Source organism: Drosophila miranda, chromosome XR (assembly GCF_003369915.1).
Source record: "Drosophila miranda strain MSH22 chromosome XR, D.miranda_PacBio2.1, whole genome shotgun sequence".
Classification (NCBI taxonomy): Eukaryota; Metazoa; Arthropoda; class Insecta; order Diptera; family Drosophilidae; genus Drosophila; species Drosophila miranda.
The window spans coordinates 15874598-15893982 of NC_046674.1; the positions used below are offsets into that span (position 1 = coordinate 15874598).

At 41.7% G+C, this 19385-nt stretch overlaps 4 protein-coding genes and 1 long non-coding RNA gene across 5 annotated transcripts; 1 reads left to right on the forward strand and 4 right to left on the reverse strand.

The window, feature by feature from the left end:
- On the forward strand, nucleotides 1–1554 carry LOC108150951. Its single transcript, XR_004471482.1, has 3 exons — nucleotides 1–558; nucleotides 624–1341; nucleotides 1403–1554. It is a non-coding gene; the product is annotated as an uncharacterized LOC108150951 (long non-coding RNA).
- LOC108150944 (transmembrane protein 209) lies at nucleotides 1370–3430 on the reverse strand. Its single transcript, XM_017279278.2, has 5 exons — nucleotides 3325–3430; nucleotides 2982–3271; nucleotides 2322–2923; nucleotides 1939–2268; nucleotides 1370–1876 (listed from the first exon to the last, which is right to left on the reverse strand). The coding sequence occupies exons 1-5, from the start codon at nucleotides 3345–3347 to the stop codon at nucleotides 1514–1516; spliced, it is 1608 nt and encodes a 535-aa protein (XP_017134767.1). The 5' UTR covers nucleotides 3348–3430; the 3' UTR covers nucleotides 1370–1513.
- Nucleotides 3431–5448: 2018 nt separating this feature from the next.
- LOC108165327 lies at nucleotides 5449–6658 on the reverse strand. The gene is made up of 2 exons (XM_017301360.2): nucleotides 6253–6658; nucleotides 5449–6192 (listed from the first exon to the last, which is right to left on the reverse strand). The coding sequence occupies exons 1-2, from the start codon at nucleotides 6656–6658 to the stop codon at nucleotides 5714–5716; spliced, it is 885 nt and encodes a 294-aa protein (XP_017156849.1). The 3' UTR covers nucleotides 5449–5713.
- Nucleotides 6659–7278: 620 nt separating this feature from the next.
- Nucleotides 7279–9588, reverse strand: LOC108165326 (polycystic kidney disease 2-like 2 protein). The gene has a single exon (XM_017301359.2). It carries the CDS (start codon nucleotides 9497–9499, stop codon nucleotides 7304–7306), a length of 2196 nt encoding a protein of 731 aa, XP_017156848.1. The 5' UTR covers nucleotides 9500–9588; the 3' UTR covers nucleotides 7279–7303.
- A 493-nt stretch (nucleotides 9589–10081) lies between these two features.
- Nucleotides 10082–14414, reverse strand: LOC108150949 (allatostatins MIP). Its single transcript, XM_017279282.2, has 2 exons — nucleotides 14096–14414; nucleotides 10082–10909 (listed from the first exon to the last, which is right to left on the reverse strand). The coding sequence occupies exon 2, from the start codon at nucleotides 10902–10904 to the stop codon at nucleotides 10269–10271; it is 636 nt and encodes a 211-aa protein (XP_017134771.1). The 5' UTR covers nucleotides 10905–10909; nucleotides 14096–14414; the 3' UTR covers nucleotides 10082–10268.
- Between the last annotated feature and the right edge of the window lie 4971 nt (nucleotides 14415–19385).

Below are 19385 nucleotides of genomic sequence, written 5' to 3' on the forward strand. Positions count from 1 at the left end.
GCGATCCTAAATGAAAATTTGTGTAAGCCGCAACGAAAAAGTCCACTGAAGGAGAGTGTGCGACGATTGGCAATCGAATTTAATGCGCATTTTCTTTTAAAGTGTCAGCATCTGGGCACAGCACCACCCAGCAACCACGTCGCCTTTTGTCAACAACATCCACCCAATCTGAATCCCAATCCCAAAAGTGTAGCCGGAGCCGATGCCGGAGCCCCAACCCAGCGAGCCGCACTAATCAACACAATTACGGAGCAGTCGAAGGAAAACTTTTATAATTGGATATGAAGACGCGCACATGCGTTTCTTTAAACTCGGCATTCCACTCCATATGCCGAGGGTCCAAATATTGTGACAAGAAAATGGAGCATCGTAGCTGGAAAAGGCATCAGTTTCAACTCCCATTTAGGCATCCGATCTCCGTCGCTCCGTACACTGAAATGCTTTGACAAATTATTTTTAAGCCAATTTACAACTTGAGAAAAAGTATCAGGAAAACATATCACACCAGGGAGGCGAGGCGTGGGATGGGAATAGCTCTGGATCCCCATGGGTGAGTGGGTGAGTGTTTGTGTAGGTGGGGAAAATATAATGCGGGGGATAAAAGTGTAAAGTTGACATCCCAGGCACATTACTCACTCGAGGTGCCAGCCATCCTGCCAGCCAGCCAGCCCATGAGCAGTGAGCAGCGAGCAGCGAGGACAGCCAACCAACCAACCGATTCCACGTCAAAACCGGCAGGGAGCGAAGAACAGAGACCAGAAATGAGCATGGCCAAGAGAAATGGTAATGCGGCCGTCTGAGAGCCGATACCTCCACTTTCCACTATCCTCCACTCCTCACTCTATCCAATCCTGAGTATATGCAGCATAGCAGTCGAGAGTTTGTGTGCACTTCTTTTGCAGCATTTCCACAACGTCTCTCGACAAAATGTCGGCATCGTCCTCGGCGGAAACCATTAATTTTGTCACTTTCGGAAGTGCAAAGTGGAGAAGGTGCACATGGCAATCGCAATCGCTGGGCTGGGGCTGGGAGCTCGGCCAGTGACCATCCGACAGCAAAACAACTTTCAGCAATATTGAGAATCATGAAAAGGCAATTAAATCCGGCACCTGCTCCAGCTCGCCTGCCAGACAGACACGGAGAGATTCTCACTGGCGAGGGAGGACCTGCCATATGTGTACATCTTCCCCCCTGACTTCCAAACAAGTTAATTGCTGGCCAGGCACTGACCGCAATCACCGCAGGGACAGCGAGAGCTCCCAAGCATGGGGGTCGCATGACACTTGAGAACGTTGAGGGGGCCACGGGTCTGCTGACCGCAGAAACCGCACCGCATACGAAGTAGGGCCGTTTATAGTCAAATGTTGACTTAATAATTACAAATGCATAATTTAATATTCAGAAAGTATGAGCAAAACCGAGGGGAAGCCACGGAACCGACAGCCTAGTCAAGAGTATGAAATGATGCTTATAAATATAACAGTCAGTCTCAGTCTTTTTGGAAGAGTCGGACTCAGTTTTCAATAACGCACATGATGTTGATGCCACTCTTCCCCAGATTGACTCCCTCGAGCGCCGACTCCTGTTGCTGACGCATGTATATGAGAAACTGAATGATGACGTAGAACAAGTTGTTTCTGTCGTATACGCAGTTGTGCAGTTCCTTGTCGCTGATAAAATTGAACTTGGGATTGAGCGGGCTGCCGCTGCAGAGGATGGCGCAGTGCGCCTTGTTGTGCACGGCATTCACAATGTCTTTGGTGGAGCGTTTTTCGTCGCGCATCAGTACATAGCGGCAGTGGAAGGGCCGCCCCCCTCCCTGGGGCATCGGCATCAGTTGGCTGTCCAAATACACGCAGAACAGATGGAATATAATCTGTAAGGAATAAATTAATGAATGGGCTTAACAGGTAATAGTTTCTATGGCTTGTTTCTTACAGCTGCATCTGTGGGCAAGTGCTCGCCCCAATCCTGGCCGTTGTGCGCATTGCCAGAGTTCCAGCGAAAATCGGCTAGGCAGGAGCCCTGCGAAAGCTCCTTGATGCGTTGAACCAAATATTCTTGATTGCTGAAGGTATCGAGAAAGGGCAGCAGCATGGGCAGAATGGGGGCACATGTCTGTACAAATTGTTGGTTATCGGCTGTTTTTCGCAGACGCTCCAAGCTCACGGCTCCTATTTTCAAGTCGTGGAGGCCACGCTGCCGAAACATTTCGTCCACATGGTTGATCTCCTTCACCAGGCGTTGCAGTATGGTGGTGGAGATCCACTAAAGAAAAATGTAATTAGACGTAACTTTTGGCACAGTGAAAATTGGCATACATTTCTGAGGTTTGCCACATACTGCGACAATTTGTCCGTGGAGATGCGATTGATGACTTCAGAGTTACTGTCCTTGAACTGGAACGAGCTGAACTCCTCAATGGACGTGGGCGCGTTTTCGGTGGAGACCGGTGGTGGCGGCGCCAGTTGATAAATTGTTTTCAACCTGTTCAACTGTTGGTTGCAACAGTTCCAGAACGAATTAGCCGAGCTCGTGTGCTGAACGTTTGGCCCATCTGAATTCTCCAAGATGCTCCGTTGACGCCGGGCATTCTTCATCAATGCAGGCAGCTGGCGGGCATCTGTGAGGAAGTCATCGTGCCGCACCTCTGCATAGGGAGAGTCATCGCTGAAGTTGCTGACGTTCAGGGAACTATTCTGCATCATCGGCGAGGTGCTGTACGAAGCATTCTGCATATGCTGATGCTGTTGGGGAGTTCTTGTGATGCTCGGACTGCGACGCAGCGATTGAGAACCCCAGCAGGAGTCCTCGAACGATGAATGCCAATTGATAATGGGCGTGTCATCTTCAAAATCGGTGTCTACTTCATAGCAACGCGGCTTTTTCACCTTCTGTGTGATGATGGTTCTGAAAGAGTTGTCTTAAGGACCACGAAAAAATTAGTAAATTGCTAAATATAACCTGAATCAACTCTTTACCATCATGGCCATCCAATAGACACTTTTGCACATTTGTCCCAATCACCTGGCCGCCTCTAAACCATAACCACAAATACTTGCCCAGGCAGGCCACCGCGCTCAGGGCTGTCAAAGTGGCTACGGAGCACTCTGCCATGAAGAAGTAACCCTGCCGCAAGGACGGGCACGTCTGAAACAAGTCGAACAGGAGCAGTGACAGGATGACCACGTTGAATGAGCACCATTTAAGGTATCTTTTGGCCTGGGCGCCGTGGAGGCGCAGATCTAAGCTCTTTTGCACAATTGGTGAGCTGTATGACATTAAAATTTGATGGTCAAGTTAAATAGTACTTCGTAATCTTACCATGTGTTCCTGGGGTAATTCATGCTGTATTATTTATGAAACAAAATTCCAGAATAATGCCGAAAAATTGGCGGTTTGACCGTCGTGATGTGACCGTCGGACCCGCAGAAATATACCGAAAGATACCGTCTCATTTTAAAAATATACCGTAAATATACTGACGAATTGAAGTTCTATTATACATACTCCTCGTTTTTGATATTCCGTCGAATATTAATAGCGAGATAGATCTCTCTGCCCTGCCCACATAATTGTATCCAATTAATGAATCAATTTTCTACCTGACTGGCTTATTTTAACCACTTGTTTTTATTGGATCTTGTATGAAAAAAGGTTTTAGCGAAATAGTTCACACAAAAAAACGAAAGAGGATAGAAGTCGTTCATATTGTTCAATTTTTATATTTCGTTCAATAATTCAGGCTAAATAAAACTAAGGTTCTGCCTACATAATTTTAGGCCGATGATGAATACATTTTCTTCAAGATTGGCAAGTTTTAGTCTGCTTTTTTTTGTATTTTGGCCACCAACGCGACCATTTTTGTAACTAGCCGATTTCGTCCACAGGTGTCGCCCTACGAAAACTTCTCTGTGTAGTTGCCAATTAGCAGTTATGATTGAAATTGCAATTGTTCCATCTCATTTAAACATGTTTTTAAGCAGAAATCTAAGAGTTATGGATATATTAGTTTTGTGCTGGATGCGTCTGACACCCAGAATGAAGCGTATTCGACCGCATTAAGTATGTTTGACGCCTAGTTCACAGAGACTTTAGAAGGCACACTGAATCATGTTTTTTTCAAATTTTTTCCACGCTCCTACTGCTACACAGAGGCCACAAATCGGTGGCATCCAAAATTTTGAAGATACAAGAAAAGCGAAAACACAAAACCATCTACAATATTTTCGAATCTGGATGCTACCCCTTCCATGCGTTTGCTCATACATTCTCTATCTCACACACTCTTTTTCATGTAGAAATAATCTCCTAGCATACTGGAGCGAGATAGAAACACAGCTGACTTGGTGTGAGAAGTGAAAAAGAAAGAGATAGAGATAGATGTAGATGTAGCGGGATAAAAAACCGTACCGGAAAAATTGTAAAAATAAAATATTCAAAAATAAATCGGCGCCAAAATGCACTTGCTTGTATATTTCAACCAACCAATCAAAATGGATGCAACCGTCGGCCGCTTCGGCATTCGAGGCGTGGTTCGAGGCGCATGATCTTTGCTCCCAAGCCGATGGACCACAAATGGGCTATACTTGATAGAGCTTGGATGCACTAAAATTAGGTGAAAGATTTTATAGAATACGAAAATTCTGAGGTTCTGAGATCGGAGTTCCAAATAAATCGGAATGTTCTTCTTACAGGTCCGTGCCCAAAGTCATATCATTAATATCACTTATCTTTTGGTTAATGCTGTTGTAGTGGCTTAACGGGCTGCGACTTCCCGACTGCCTGCTTCCCGGCTTTTGGTTTCTTGGCGTTCGGTTTGAATTCTATTCGGAATTCAATTTCATTATTCCTTTTTATTTATATTTATTACTTCTTAATACGCTAGGCAACAAAATCAAACTTTGATTTACGCTTCAGCCAAATCAACTTTTCCTAATAGATTTGGGGCTGTAAAACTTTATAATGATCTATGGTTTTTTCATTATTTTTAACTTTATCAAAATGTTTTTTCAATGTTTTTTCAAAGGAAGATTCACATAATTTAAGTATCTTTCATCTGGTTGTTTTAAACTATGCAATTCTAAAAAGCTAATTAATATAAGTCGGACCCAAAACTTTTAGTATTAATTTAATATTAAGCATATAAGTGCAAAATAAATAATTTGCTTGCGAAGTTTGCAAAAATTGTTTACAATTAATTAATCGATTAAATAAATTATTTATTTTGTATTAATATTTGATATATTTATTTTATTCTTATTCATTATATATTAATTAACTACTGTTAAACCTTTTCTGTTGAGCGGAACTGTATATGCTGAGTATCGGGTATACAAGTAGAGTCGCGGCCCTTGTGGCACTCACAACGTTCCCGCTCGTTTAGAAAAAATACAATTAAAAAAAAATTAACACAAAAAAAATATTTATTCATTAATCGGAAATAACTATTTATATAAAAATGTGATCTGCATCGAATTGGTCAAATTGGTCGGATAATCGGAGCGTCTGTAGATCTATTTTCTGAGCTATTTATGTTTTTGAACCAGTCCAGTAAATTTGATTTGGAAGTCTAAAATGCTCACTCCTGGTTTTAAAACGATTTTCATTTTGATTTCTAATTTGTATCCATTTATTAATGCACGATTGGGACTGCTCTTTTAAATGGGAAAAGAATAGGAAAAAAATAGAATTTAAGGGTAAAGGGACGTTCCTATAGTCGAAGAGCACGTCTTCGTCTCTTCCGCCTGCCCACAACGGGTGGGCCGACTCCCACTCCGACTCCCAGGCCTGGAACCGGGGCTAGTTGCAAAAGCAGGGGATTGTTTATCAGGGCTGCAGCTATGCCCAAAACTGTTGCACTGGCCAGAGGAATGAGGAAGCTCTTGGCCAGCAGAGCTTTGGGGGAGATTTCTGGTGATCCTTTGTGCGATACGATCTCGTGAGAGTCGATTGGATACGAGCTGTAGGTGTATTCTATACCAGGTCCGGCATAATGGCCCGGCTCGGGCCGAGGCCTGTAGACTTGGTATGGCGGCCCTCCTACTTCGACACTAGATCCGTATTCGTGACTGGGGACTGGTCCCTGTTCGTATCCGTGTGCGGGTCCTGGTCCGTAGTCATATGGATAGGGATGACCTTCATAGGCATAGCTTTTGCCTCCTGATCCGCTTCCACTGCTTCCGTAGTGACCTATGGATTATGGCCGATAGAACTGATGGCCTTCTTCACTCGACTTTTGGATGATCTTACCCACGCTAATCCGATCCTGAAGGGGACGACCTCCTTGGCGCCACTTATCGTAGGCCTCACTGAGATTCTCTTTAAAGCCACCAATCTTGGGTGTGCCTCCAAGGGGAATCGCTCCAATCGGCTTGGATATAAATCCAGCTGCAGTGTTGTCCAACTTTGGGATCGATCCTGGTCCTCGATAAAACTCCGGGGGTGGATCGTAACTCTTTGCTGCTGCTGAAGAGACTGCAGTCTTCAGAGGGACACTGGCCTGACGTTTCTGTGGAGGCTTTAGCGGTGTCCAGGAGTCCGCTGTCTGAATGACAGCACTCGAATTCTGCTCCTGCGCGGATACCAGAGACAGCCAAAGACAGATACACCAGCAGAAGCTGGATACAGGCAGTAGATTCTGTTTCAAAGCAAACATTTCGACTGTGATCGCGGCCTGCAGAAGCAGCGTTTATATGAGAGCAGGTGTCTCCCAGCCGCAGGGAATATGTCATAATTTCGTGGCATTACAGAGTGGCGTCAAATTGCGGGCTGACGGCAATTTAGGCCTGAGATTGTTGTAGCCGCTTCGCTGGCATTGAGATTGAGACGCCGCCTGCAACTGCGCCTGACATGGGCCACTATTAGTGCCGCCAGCTTGGGAGTCGAGGGAGTTCTTTCTTCACTCTTTCATCAGGCCTTTCATCAGCGGGGGCAACGGGCGTGTAGTTGCCAATTTGCGCCCAGTTCCACTCCCACTCCTACTGCCACTCCCATTCCCGCGTTATTGAAATAAAAGCATTGGATGAGCACCACTCGCACTCGTGGGCACAGAAACTAAGTAGTGGAATTATTCGCGCCCTCGACTACGTGGCAATAGAAGCTCAAATTTAATTAAATCATTTATCGTTGCTTAGATTGGTGGAGACACCGTCTGTCGTTTTAGGCGCAGGGGAATGCTCTGAAAGACTATTTTCTTAGCTAATATCCAGCAGAAACCACAAAGCCCCCAAAGCCACGTTACGAAGATATCTGACATTTGTATAAAGAATTGTTCATGTGAAAAGGTTTGGTATTTTTATTTTCAGTCTTTATGCTTGCGATACATCTCGGGTACATCGGAGTCGTCCGACTCTGAAGTGGCTGGAAGTTCGCCATTCTTGTCGCCAAGCAGCAGTCGCTCGACCAACTCCACCTGGACAGTCAGGATGGCCGATAGGCCGAGTAGCAGCTCGATACGCTGGCGATACTGGAAGCGCAGCTCCTCATCGCTGGGCTTTTTAGTAACCACTAAACTGCTCGTCTTAGCTCTGAGTAGCTCGCGCCTATACAGCTCCCATTCGATATTCTCGTGGACAGTGCGGCCTTGGGGATGGTAGCTCTTGCGAAACAAGCGGCAGCCGCAGCCACAGAATTTGAGTGTGTTGGCGAACTCGAGACGGAGGAACTGCAGGTAGTTTATGCGGCTATGGAGCGTATTATCCTTACGGTCCTGCTCGGCGCTCTCAAAGTAGGAGAAGATCAGAGCGGCGAAAACGTTCATAAGAACCACAGCAATGATGAAGACCAGCACTAGGTAGAGAACGATCCCTAGAGACTTTCCGCCGTGAAACATATCAGTAGGATGAACCTCCGAGCTAAAGCCGAAAGCAAAGCATAGGCAGGCGATGATGCACTTGACCAGCTTTTGGAAGTACTCGCTGTTGTTGCCGTTGATGATGGCCACAGCCATTCCGAGGCCCATCAGGAAAATAATAATGATGAGTGCGGTGCTGGCCACTGCTGGCCAGGCGAGATACAGCGTTTTGGAAAAAACGGCGAAGACGCTGGCAAACTGGAGCACCTTCCAGAGGCGCAGTGTAGTAATGCACACGAGGAAGCCCATAACAATATTTATCAGCAGGTAGAGCCGCGTAGGCCGCTGAAAGTCGAGATAGTCTCTCGTGGTGGACTCCTTGAGCAACTTCAATAGCTTGCTCACCTCGTACTCGCGGAGCAGTATGAGCGCAAGTAAGATCAAGTTCATAGTGCAGATGATCACGTCCACCTTGTTCCAGGCCTTTTTGATGGCATCATGATTGTACCACAGCTTGACTACCAGGCTGCGGCCAAATTGAATGACTATGATCAGGTAGAGGAGCATAACGATTATCTTCAAATGGCTCATCTGGTCGAGGCTCTCGAGCAGCTTGGCACTCTGCACCGACGCCCGGGTCAGATGATATCCGAACGGAGTGTACTCCACCACCAGCGTGCACACAGTGAAGATGTTCGCATCAGCATTGAACATGGTAAAGTCGATAAAAAACGCCGAGGTGTTTTCATGGTCAATCCAGTTGTAGACCTTGAGGTATTTCAACACTTTAAGGCTGTTGTGCGGCCCTGTGGTTAGCAGGGCCGCATAGCCTAGCAATTCCGGGTAATCCACGTCGAATCCATAATGATTGAAGTTCAGCAGCAGCCCATCCTCCAAGGTCGGCATGTGGGTGATGGGTCTCCACGGTTCGTAGATCCGCCAGTATTTATCCTCGTAGTGGAGCCGCTGGTACGGCTCGCTCCACGCGGGCATTCTCGATACACTGTCCCACAGTGTATCGTCGGAGGAATAAATATGACGCAACTGCCGCAGCCGGATTACGCCCAACCTCTTCATCTGCCGGATTTGAAGCCAGCCGGTGTCAGCACTCGTATCCGGATTAAAGCCTTTGATCAGTGTCAGCTCGATGAAGTCGTACACCTTATCCAAGGTCAGGACCTCCTTTATGCCGAGAGTATTGCTTGTATTGTGGGACATGAGGGTCACCACAGCGTTCGTGTTGTAGTAGAGCAGCGGATCCTGGTGCACAATTACCACCATCAGCAGCAGAAGGAAGTATGTCCCGTACAGCTTCAGATCGTGGGTTATATGGCTGTACTTCTCGTTTAGCTTCTCGTTACGGTGCTGAATGGTGATCATAAGCTGAGACTTCAGGCTCTTTAACCTCGTCCTCAGGTAGTCCAAGTGGTTATACTTTTCCCTGGCGGCTTCTGGTTTGTAATTCATGATGTGCTTCTTCGGCCAGGTGGCCGAGTCGATGGACATCACAATGAATCTGATAGGATCGAGGACGATGAACTGGAACAGCAATACTAGCACAATCGTCACCACCATGGTCTTGAACTTCTTGGTCTCGTGTTGGAAGCCTGTGATCACGGCTATTAGGGTGAAACTCGTCACCATCACCACAGCGGTGACTCCAAAAAATATGAGATTGTTCACATTATGAAAAACAGCAGACATTGTTTACGTTTTGCCTATTTTAGTATATTGTATAAGTTGATGAATCTTCAAAATACGGATAAGTTCTGAGCCAAAAAACAAATGAGTTTAAGCAATGACATTATTTGCTCAGAGTATGTGCTTCCCAACCTCCTCTAGGCTCTGAGATCTAGTTCTCATTGAGTTGGAACATGCCTTTAGTCTTTCCATGGTTAATAGATTCATCAACACTCACCCCCACATGAAGCCCAAAGAAACATCTAAAATTAACTCAAGTTTTTGTTTTAACGTATTTGCATTTCATATTTATAATTGCCATTTGGTATATGTCTTTGTATTTATGTATTGTATATTTTAATATAAATATATGCACAATTCATTAACTAAGTTAACGTCACTAAATAAAAGCGATATTCTTTTGATATATTCCTTTGTTCTGGTATACTGAGAGATGCTAGGTGCTAAAAAAAAAGTTTAAGATAGTACTGTACTCGTATAGTGGATATAATGGCTATAATAATACTGGATTCATCCAGAATACATTCTGAATATGTCTACGTATTGTGTATCTGGCGCTGGCTTTCATACATTTTCGGAATTGACTTTTGTTTCCCCGTTCCCGATGGTGCCTGGGAGCAGGTCTCTAGGACAGCTTCCACAATGCTTAGGCTGGAAACGGAACGGAACATCTATGGGGGAACACACATACACATATTATTATTGGTTAGATACAGTTGGGTAATGGTAATGCCTGGTTAGTGTTGGGGTAGTTTAACGTTTGTACTGGTGTTTAGTTGAGGGCCATGGAGCGCTTGCCCCAGCCACCATGCAGCTTCTGCCACTGATCGCGCTTGCCCCACATGCCCTTCAGGTTGTTCCAAGTGGGCTCGCGCTTGCCCCATGCGCCCCTGAATTTGTTCCAGCCTTGAGCCTGACGGCGCTTGCCCCAGGCCACATTCATGCTCTTCCAGGCCCGCTTCTCCATGTTGCCGGCCGCCTCCGGGTCCTCAACCATATCCTCGCCTGATTGCTGCTGTTGCAGCGTCTGTGGCTGCATGTCCTGGTTGCTGGCCAGCCGCTCGAAGGTGTCCCAGTCGATGGTATTGGTCCCATCTGTGATCACCAAGGGCACAAAGTGTCCAGTCATGTAGATGTTGTCGTCTCCACCGAACGATGCCTCCGACCCATCAGGCCCGTCCCTGCTCCGTTTGCCCCAAGAGCTCTGCAGCGACTGCCAGGCCCGCTTGTTGTTACTGTACAAATCGCTGTCGCTCATTTGATCCACCACCTGCTCGGAGAGGCCACTCGGTTCGTTGCTGGCGGTGCTAGCGATGCTACCGGTGGCCAGGCTGCTGCAGACACTGCACAGAAGCAACACTACCACCAGCAATATGCGATTCTGGGTCTTTGTCTTCGTGTGGGCCATGCTCACTGTGGAAATATGAAAAAAGCGAAATGGAAATGTACATGTAAATGAAGCTGAGACTGAGACTGAGACTGAGCCTGAGTCTCCACTGAGGCCTCGAGGCTCAACCGCAGCGCCTCGAGGTATGCTCAATTAAGTCAAAGCCTACGCCACTCGACTGCTCCCTGGGGGTCCACGGGGGTCCTGGGGAGCGTTTTGTTTCTTCCCACCCCTGTTCAATGGCAATCATTTCCGCCCACGCTTAAAAATTACTCCAACAAGAGGGGTCCGTACAGGGGGGGGAACAAGCATAACGATTTAGCTAAATAACCTCTCTAATTGAAAGCGGTTGGGGTGGGAGCTTCCAGAAGGAATCCCCGCCCAGCTGGATGTCGGAGGTCATGTCATGCCGCCTGTCGACCGCTGCGTTAAAAGGCAACAGCGCATAACAGTTACAATTTATGGCCTATTAATGTCCTTCTCCTGAGGTAGCAACCAGCGGGAGGCCGCATGGAGGGAGTTCGGAATGTTTGCTGGCAACAGGAGGCACGAAGCAGAAGGCGAGGCCAACGCAGCGGAATGATTAGGGATACGCGTATATCTTTGCCTATTGGCGGTAATCCTACGCACTTCTCAGCTCTGCTCTTCACTGGACTCCATGCCATTGCTGATTTGCCGTCGAGTGAAAGGGAGTTAGGAGCTTGAGATAGAAAAGGAAGAGGCCGGCGAAAGGCCATTTCAAGTCGATAATGATGCTTTAAAAAGTTAATATGCTTTCTTATAGTCAAGATTATGGGTTTGTTTGACCAGCGGCTTAAGTGCCTTGCGATTGCACTTGCGGTCGCTCCAAAGACTAGACAAAAGGCAGCTAAAAGCAGAATGGAGGCAGGAAGTGGGCTGATATTTGTTTGCACTTCCTGCCAAAGTAGTTTTACCCATGCGCTCGCATATGCTGCACAACCATATTTATTAGCATACATGTCAGTATACAGAATATACTTAAAAGCTATCAAATCCCTATCCTGCTTATATAAACGTGGATGAAAAACAGCAAAAAGTACTGTCATGAACATATCTTTGCCAAAATACCCGAAATACCGTCGATAGAAATGTGTTGCCTATATTCCTACAGAAGTTCGAATCATCATATAAATTTCCTACCCCTATCTTTATATAATGCCCCATTTTGAGTAATCCTCTTGGCTGAACCGTATTGAGGCGCCAACCTGGAAAGTCATCTCCATGGAATGAAGTCTTCAAAGCCCGCCACAATCACGGCGCGTCAATCAGCATGGCAAGTCCGTCGTATCTTATCTGGGAGGTCGTCTCCTGATTAAATGATGTTGTTTGTTGCCGCTTAGATTGGCTAACTAATTGAGAGGCGTCGCGTCGGCGGAAAGCCAACACGTTTGCCAGCTGGAACTGGCCCCGGACTACTGACTTCTGACTCCTGACTGATGATGGTCCGAGTGTGAACCCATCTCTCGGATCTCTGGCCGCCTTATGCTAGCTTAGATTGGACTTAATTTGTGCGCTTGTCGTTGATTGATTGACGCCGTTCAGATGAAAGTTTTAGCGGCTTTGCACCAAATTATAATATATAGGGCCACCGTGATGATGGAGCACGCATCAAATTTTATGACCACAATCAGTGGGAGTGGGAGGCCAAAAGAGGCCATCCAGGAATCAGCTAGGAACCAAGAAAACTGGCAGAAAACGTGCGCAGGGTCAAGTTGTAATTGAAATTAACTGAAAATATTTATGGCCTTTGCGGCTGACATTCTTCCGAATTTGGTAGTTGACTCCTCGTCTGTGTCCATTATTAATTTGCCTGCCTGCTTGAGAATAATTCATGTGGTGTCAGGGCAACGGCAACCATACCAGCCGCATCCTCTGAAGAGGACACAGACAACACACTCCTGGCCATATCCTTTTGGAGAGGACTCCCCCCAGTTTACTGGGCAAACAAATTGAAACGAAATTTTCGCGCCAAAATTAAACAGCTTGGTGGAAATCGAATTTGCCAGCTCGCCTATTCATTGTGTCTCTTCGATAAATAGCCTCGGAAAATATTTGCCAAAGGATGGCATTTGCCTATAAGTATTTTGTTTAAATAGGTCTCACAGCACCCACGTAGAAGGACCACACCACACCGCCTATTGCCTGTCCTTTAAAAAAAGAGCGTGAATGGAAATCTTCATCCACAATTCCAGGCTGCTTTGGGCTTGGGGGACACAGACATTCCCGAAAATGCGTAAATCAACAGAATATCCGCAAAAGTGCAAATAGAATGCTCGTCTCAAGCAGGCGCTACTTGGGCCAGACCCAGACTCAGACCACTGTCTACCCTCTCGACCCACACTCGATTTTGTTTTAATGCAAAAGAGTTCGTTCTGCATAATTTATTGATATTTATTTATCAAATTTAGGCCGCTAAGCCGACAACGTCTTCAAGCAACCCAAGCAGTGCTGAGAAAATTATAATTATTTTAGTTCCGGCCTAACTCTAGGAAATATTGAGAGGCAATAAATGTAGCGTGCTGGAGTTTAGTATTTTTTGTCAAAGCTGATAATAAATTCATTCTCAAAAAATTTGTTCGAGATATTACTTGGTAAATAGTTAAAATTGCAGCTTAAATTCAATTTTTTTGTTGCCATGTCTAAGAAAGTTGAATAAAGTTGTGTTCCTTCAAAAACGAGAATAGGGGGAGAAGAAGAAGGGGGAGCCTTATTTTAGTATTTTTGTACTTTTCAGAAAATTTTGCTGGATTGCTGAGATATTAAAATCTACATTATTGCATATTAAAATTGTCAATTTGCTTGTACATATTATTTTTGATTTTAGGAAATAATCATAAGACTTTTTTTTAAACATCGACTTGGTTAAATTTATACTTTTAATGAGCAATTATTAAAACAAAGCAATGAGCACAGATACTAGCCACTTAGTGTCTCTATTCCTTAATTTTTTTTTTAAATATATTTATAAAAATAAAAATCTATATACATCTACGGAATTTGATGAAATCCAGTGCAAGCAAAATTTTTTTAAAAATCAGAATTTAAGTTTTAATTATATTTCTACCGCAATAACTTTGCTTTTTTAAATTCAATCTCTTTTCCTGGAAGACCTTGGAACCCATCCCCATCTGCCACGATTCGATTATGAACCACTCGCCTCGTCATATATTGAATATATCCAAACCACTCACCTGAGTATATTCTTGCACAATTTTCGTTGTTTTATTCGAAATCAAAGAGTGAACGGGTGTTGGGCTTCCGTGGGCTTGTATCTGCGGTCAGGCGATTTTTTCACAATGCGGCTTCTGATTGGATTCCTGATTTTTGTTCTCTGCTTTTATAATAGTTTTTTCCACATGAAATTACTTTTATAAGTGGATTTGTGGGCACACTTGGAACTCAATTAGCGGACAGTTGCACAGCCTGTGCACCGTGCATATGAAGGAGTGACAGAGGACAGTGGTATAGCTGGAGTCCTGTCTATGGGGCTGCGTGTGCGTAAACCTGTTGATCGACTGCTAATGATACGCAGCACGGCGCAGCAGTCGCTTATAAATCAAAACGGAAGCGACTCGCGGCCCGAGCGTGGACCCGGCGATATGGCCGAATCGGACTTCGGGTCCCAACAACAACAAGGGCTGCTCTTCGCTGCGCACGCACACATTCGCATTCACAATGGTTGGTGCCAGGATGTCCGCCTGTCCTCCATTGTAGTCCCACTGCCGCTTGCAACGGAAATAGCCAAAGACGGGGTGCCCCATACACTTCTATGTGGCAGTATAAGTAGTGTTGTAGTTCCTTGAGTTGATGGCACACATGCGCGGCCCTACAACTTTTGTTTATTCGTCCCGAACCGAACCCAACGCATCGCATCCCCAATCCCCCGGGGAATTGGCCAGACTGTAGCCCGCGGCCAGGACTGGGACTGTGCCTGGACGATGCCAGCGTGGGCCTTGGACTCATTCAAATTCAGGTACATGCTCCATGTTGGGGTCCCGCCTTCAGGCATTTAAAATTAAACACGCTTACAATGAAGTGAAACCACTCAGCGAGCATATTGCATATTGCATTTCTTTCTGTCAGCGGGGGGGTGACGCGGCAATTAACCAAACACAAATACAAATACAATTCTTTCCTGCCGTTCACCTTCGATTCGCACTGCCATCGATGTGGTGGCCCTTGTGGGTGGGCTGCGGCTGCGAACGCTTCACATGTTTCACCTAAGCATTCGAGTAACAACCCTTTTAGTGCTTCATGAATATTTATGACGATATTGCGACGCCTCTTCAGGCACTGAGCACTTCACACACCTTGTATGGGTATTCGAAAATAACAAAGTGTAAGACCTCTATAGTCCTCCTATATAAAGTCGAATTAAAGACACCTCTTAATATTATAAGAAAATAGCAACACCCAAGAGGACCGCAAAAATCAAATTTTTCTTGATTTACTCATGCATCACCATTTTAACAAACACCCGAAAACTCTGAACAAAAACGAGCATGAATAAACTCAACGTGGCCACAAGAAAGGAACAGTTTGAGTAATTTAAAGTCAATAGCGAACATATGTACATAAGCCCTCATGAAAGTCTGTATCCGTCAACGCTAAGCGGTCGGGTGATTTTCAAAAACATATACATATGTTTTTTTTGCAATCATCAAAAGCCGTTGTCTGCAATACACCCAATTGATTCTGAATGAACAGAATGCATTATATCGAGGATATATTGTATCTCTTCGACTGATGAAGAATGTACTCTATGGGGTCGGAAATGCTTACTGCTGCCTATTGCATACAACTGCCCGATTACAACATACCCTTGTCCTAAGTTAAAAAAAAGGAGTAAAAAAGGAGCTTCTTCAATTACGAGAGCTGAAGAAGATGTTAACCTTTGCTCCATGGATGTATGGTTGTGCGGACATCAACAGGTTTTCATTTGTGGCCATTTGATGGGTGCCCGAGCCCGTTTGCCCTGCCGGCGATGCCTATAAACGATGATGGGAATATTTATGACACTGCTCTACCGGTGCGTATAATGAATGGGTTATGGGGGGACGCATTGGGACGACCCCCCTTATCCCTTATCCCCAGCGATAAGCTACGTAGCTACTAATTGATTTTGCCACTGATAAATCGCTGCGGACTCAGACTCAGGCTATCAATGACAGGTACATGTGTTGCTGGCTCCTCTGGGAGTGCAGTAGCAGCAGCAACGATTGTAAATCATTTCCTGTTTATGTGACTGGCCTAATTGCAGCCATTAGCAGGTGACCTTTATACTGAGCGATCCATTTGGGTACGTCACTGTATGATGCCATATCTTGTTGATCGGATACTGTCAGACTTTAAAGAGGAACCACGAGAATGTGAAATTGCATTGAAGCCCTGCTCTTGCTCTCGCCTTGACCAAGGCACACTCCATACATCCGCACCCCATTCCCGTGGTAATTCCTTTCTATTCAGAATGCCACATTTGTATAGGAATCCCTTGGTGCTTTCATTGTGAAGATGGAGTAGTGGCTGCCGCCCGCTGTGCTGTTGGCAGCTAATAATCATTTGTTTGCACTTTGCATGCGCCAGATGGCAACAAAGGGCAGTCTATAAATTCAATTCTACTATAACTTGGCCACGAGCGTGCGAAGCCATGCATGAAAGTGACCATTGCAAGCCATATTTTTGTATAAGTCATTAAAGAAGTCAATAATACACTTAATTATTTATATCTATAGTACATACATATGTATATATAATTGCTCTGCTGGTACTTATATGTATAGCTCATTTAAAAACTCGAAAAGTCCTGCACCGATTGAGCTTAAATTTTGACATATTAAACGCGACAGCGGTTAGGAAAGTTTTTGTATTTGTTTGAATACTTTCAAAAGTAGTCCTTTCAAGGGCTGCCAAACGTATGCTAAGTAAAACCAGCGGGAACGTTGTGAGTCGCAGCTACGGCCGCGACTTTAAACTTATACCCAATACTATGCCACTATACCACTATGGAGTCGTTAACGATTCCTTCTGGGTGTTACATCTATCTACTTATACCACAAATCTAATATACCCCTTTGCTCTTTGAGTATTTTCAGAAATTCAGAACAAATATTGTTGAAAACTCCGTTAAGCATGGCATGAAATGGTTTGAGGTTTCTGGTCCATGCGCTTCTCATAGACAATAAATCCTAAAACGCTTGATAAAAGTATTTTTGTTTACTAACTTTATGTGGCAAAATGACATATTGGATAACATGAAAAATATAAAATTAGACATAAAGCTGATTAAAATCGTAGAAAAGAGAAAAGCAATTATAGTCCGAAAAGAATAGCCAATATGCCAAAAAGATAAAGTGTATAATAAAGGATGGCTTTTGTGAATAGAAAATATTTTAAAAATTCTAAAAATCACGCAGCAAAACTCGCGCTTTTGTGATTATTAGTTCTAAAAAGCAATCACAAAAAATTTGACTTTTTTGATAGTTTGAACTTTTTGTTGACCTCTTTTATTCAAATCATATTTTATAAACTATAACATTTATAACTATTATTTAATAATTATTATTCTGATTTTTATTGATTAACTATTATTATAACTATTATTCTTTATTTTTATTGAATAATTATTATTCTGATTTTTATTGAATAACTATTATTATAACTATTATTCTTGATTTTTATCGAATAATTATTATTCTGATTTTTATTGAATAACAATTATTATAACTATTATTCTCGATTTTTATTGAATAACTATTATTATAACTATTATTCTTGATTTTTATTGAATAACTATTATTATAACTTTTATTCTTGATTTTTATTAATTATTATTATAACTATTTTTTTTTTTTTTTATTGAATAATTATTATTCTTGATTTTTATTGAATCATTATTATTCTGATTTTTATTGAATAACTATTATTTTTGATTTTTATTGAATAATTATTATTATAATTGTTATTCTTGATTTTTATTGAATAACTATTATTATAATTGTTATTCTTGATTTTTATTGAATAACTATTATTATAATTGTTATTCTTGATTTTTATTGAATAACTATTATCATAATTGTTATTCTTGATTTTTATTGAAAAACTATTATTATAATTATTATTATAATTGTTATTCTTGATTTTTATTGAATAACTATTATTATAATTGTTATTCTTGATTTTTATTGAATAACTATTATCATACTTGTTATTCGTGATTTTTATCGTATAACTATTATTATAATTGTTATTCTTGATTTTTATTGAATAACTATTATCATAATTGTTATTCTTGATTTTTATCGTATAACTATTATTATGATTGTTATTCTTGATTTTTATCGTATAACTATTATTAAAATTGTTATTCTTGATTTTTATTGAATAACTATTATTATAATTGTTATTCTTGATTTTTATTGAATAACTATTATTATAATTGTTATTCTTGATTTTTATCGTATAACTATTATTATAATTGTTATTCTTGATTTTTGTTGAATAATTTTTATTATAATTGTTATTCTTGATTTTTATTGAATAATAATTATTATAATTGTTATTCTTGATTTTTATTGAATACCTATTACCATAATTGTTATTCTTGAGTTTTATCGTATAACTATTATTATAATTGTTATTCTTGATATTTATCGTATAACTATTATTATAATTGTTATTCTTGATATTTATCGTATAACTATTATTATAATTGTTATTCTTGATTTTTATTGAATAACTATTATTATAATTGTTATTCTTGATTTTTATTGAATAACTATTATTATAATTGTTATTCTTGATTTTTATCGTATAACTATTATTATAATTGTTATTCTTGATTTTTGTTGAATAATTTTTATTATAATTGTTATTCTTGATTTTTATTAAATAATAATTATTATAATTGTCATTCTTGATTTTTATTGAATAACTATTATGATAATTGTTATTCTTGAGTTTTATCGTATAACTATTATTATAATTGTTATTCTTGATATTTATCGTATAACTATTATTATAATTGTTATTCTTGATATTTATCGTATAACTATTATTATAATTGTTATTCTTGATTTTTATTGAATAACTATTATTATAATTGTTATTCTTGATTTTTATTGAATAACTATTATTATAATTGTTATTCTTGATTTTTATCGTATAACTATTATTATAATTGTTATTCTTGATTTTTATCGTATAACTATTATTATAATTGTTATTCTTGATTTTTATTGAATAACTATTATTATAATTGTTATTCTTGATTTTTATTGAATAACTATTATTATAATTGTTATTCTTGATTTTTATTGAATAACTATTATCATAATTGTTATTCTTGATTTTTATTGAATAACTATTATCATAATTGTTATTCTTGATTTTTATTGAATAATTATTATTATAATTGTTATTCTTGATTTGTATCATATAACTATTATTATAATTGTTATTCTTGATATTTATCGTATAACTATT

Excerpts from the sequence above, each read along its gene's own strand:
- LOC108150944 (XM_017279278.2), bottom strand. The coding sequence starts at position 3,347 with ATGAATTACCCCAGGAACACATG. Across the intron at positions 2,924-2,981 it reads TCTATTGGATGGCCATGATG|ACAACTCTTTCAGAACCATC; the intron begins GTAAAGAGTTGA and ends GTGGTCCTTAAG. Across the intron at positions 2,269-2,321 it reads ATGTGGCAAACCTCAGAAAT|TGGATCTCCACCACCATACT; the intron begins GTATGCCAATTT and ends ATTTTTCTTTAG.
- LOC108165327 (XM_017301360.2), bottom strand. The coding sequence starts at position 6,658 with ATGTTTGCTTTGAAACAGAATCTACTGCCTGTATCCAGCTTCTGCTGG. Across the intron at positions 6,193-6,252 it reads TCAGGATCGGATTAGCGTGG|GTCACTACGGAAGCAGTGGA; the intron begins GTAAGATCATCC and ends CATAATCCATAG.
- LOC108165326 (XM_017301359.2), bottom strand. The coding sequence starts at position 9,499 with ATGTCTGCTGTTTTTCATAATGTGAACAATCTCATATTTTTTGGAGTC.
- LOC108150949 (XM_017279282.2), bottom strand. The coding sequence starts at position 10,904 with ATGGCCCACACGAAGACAAAGACCCAGAATCGCATATTGCTGGTGGTA.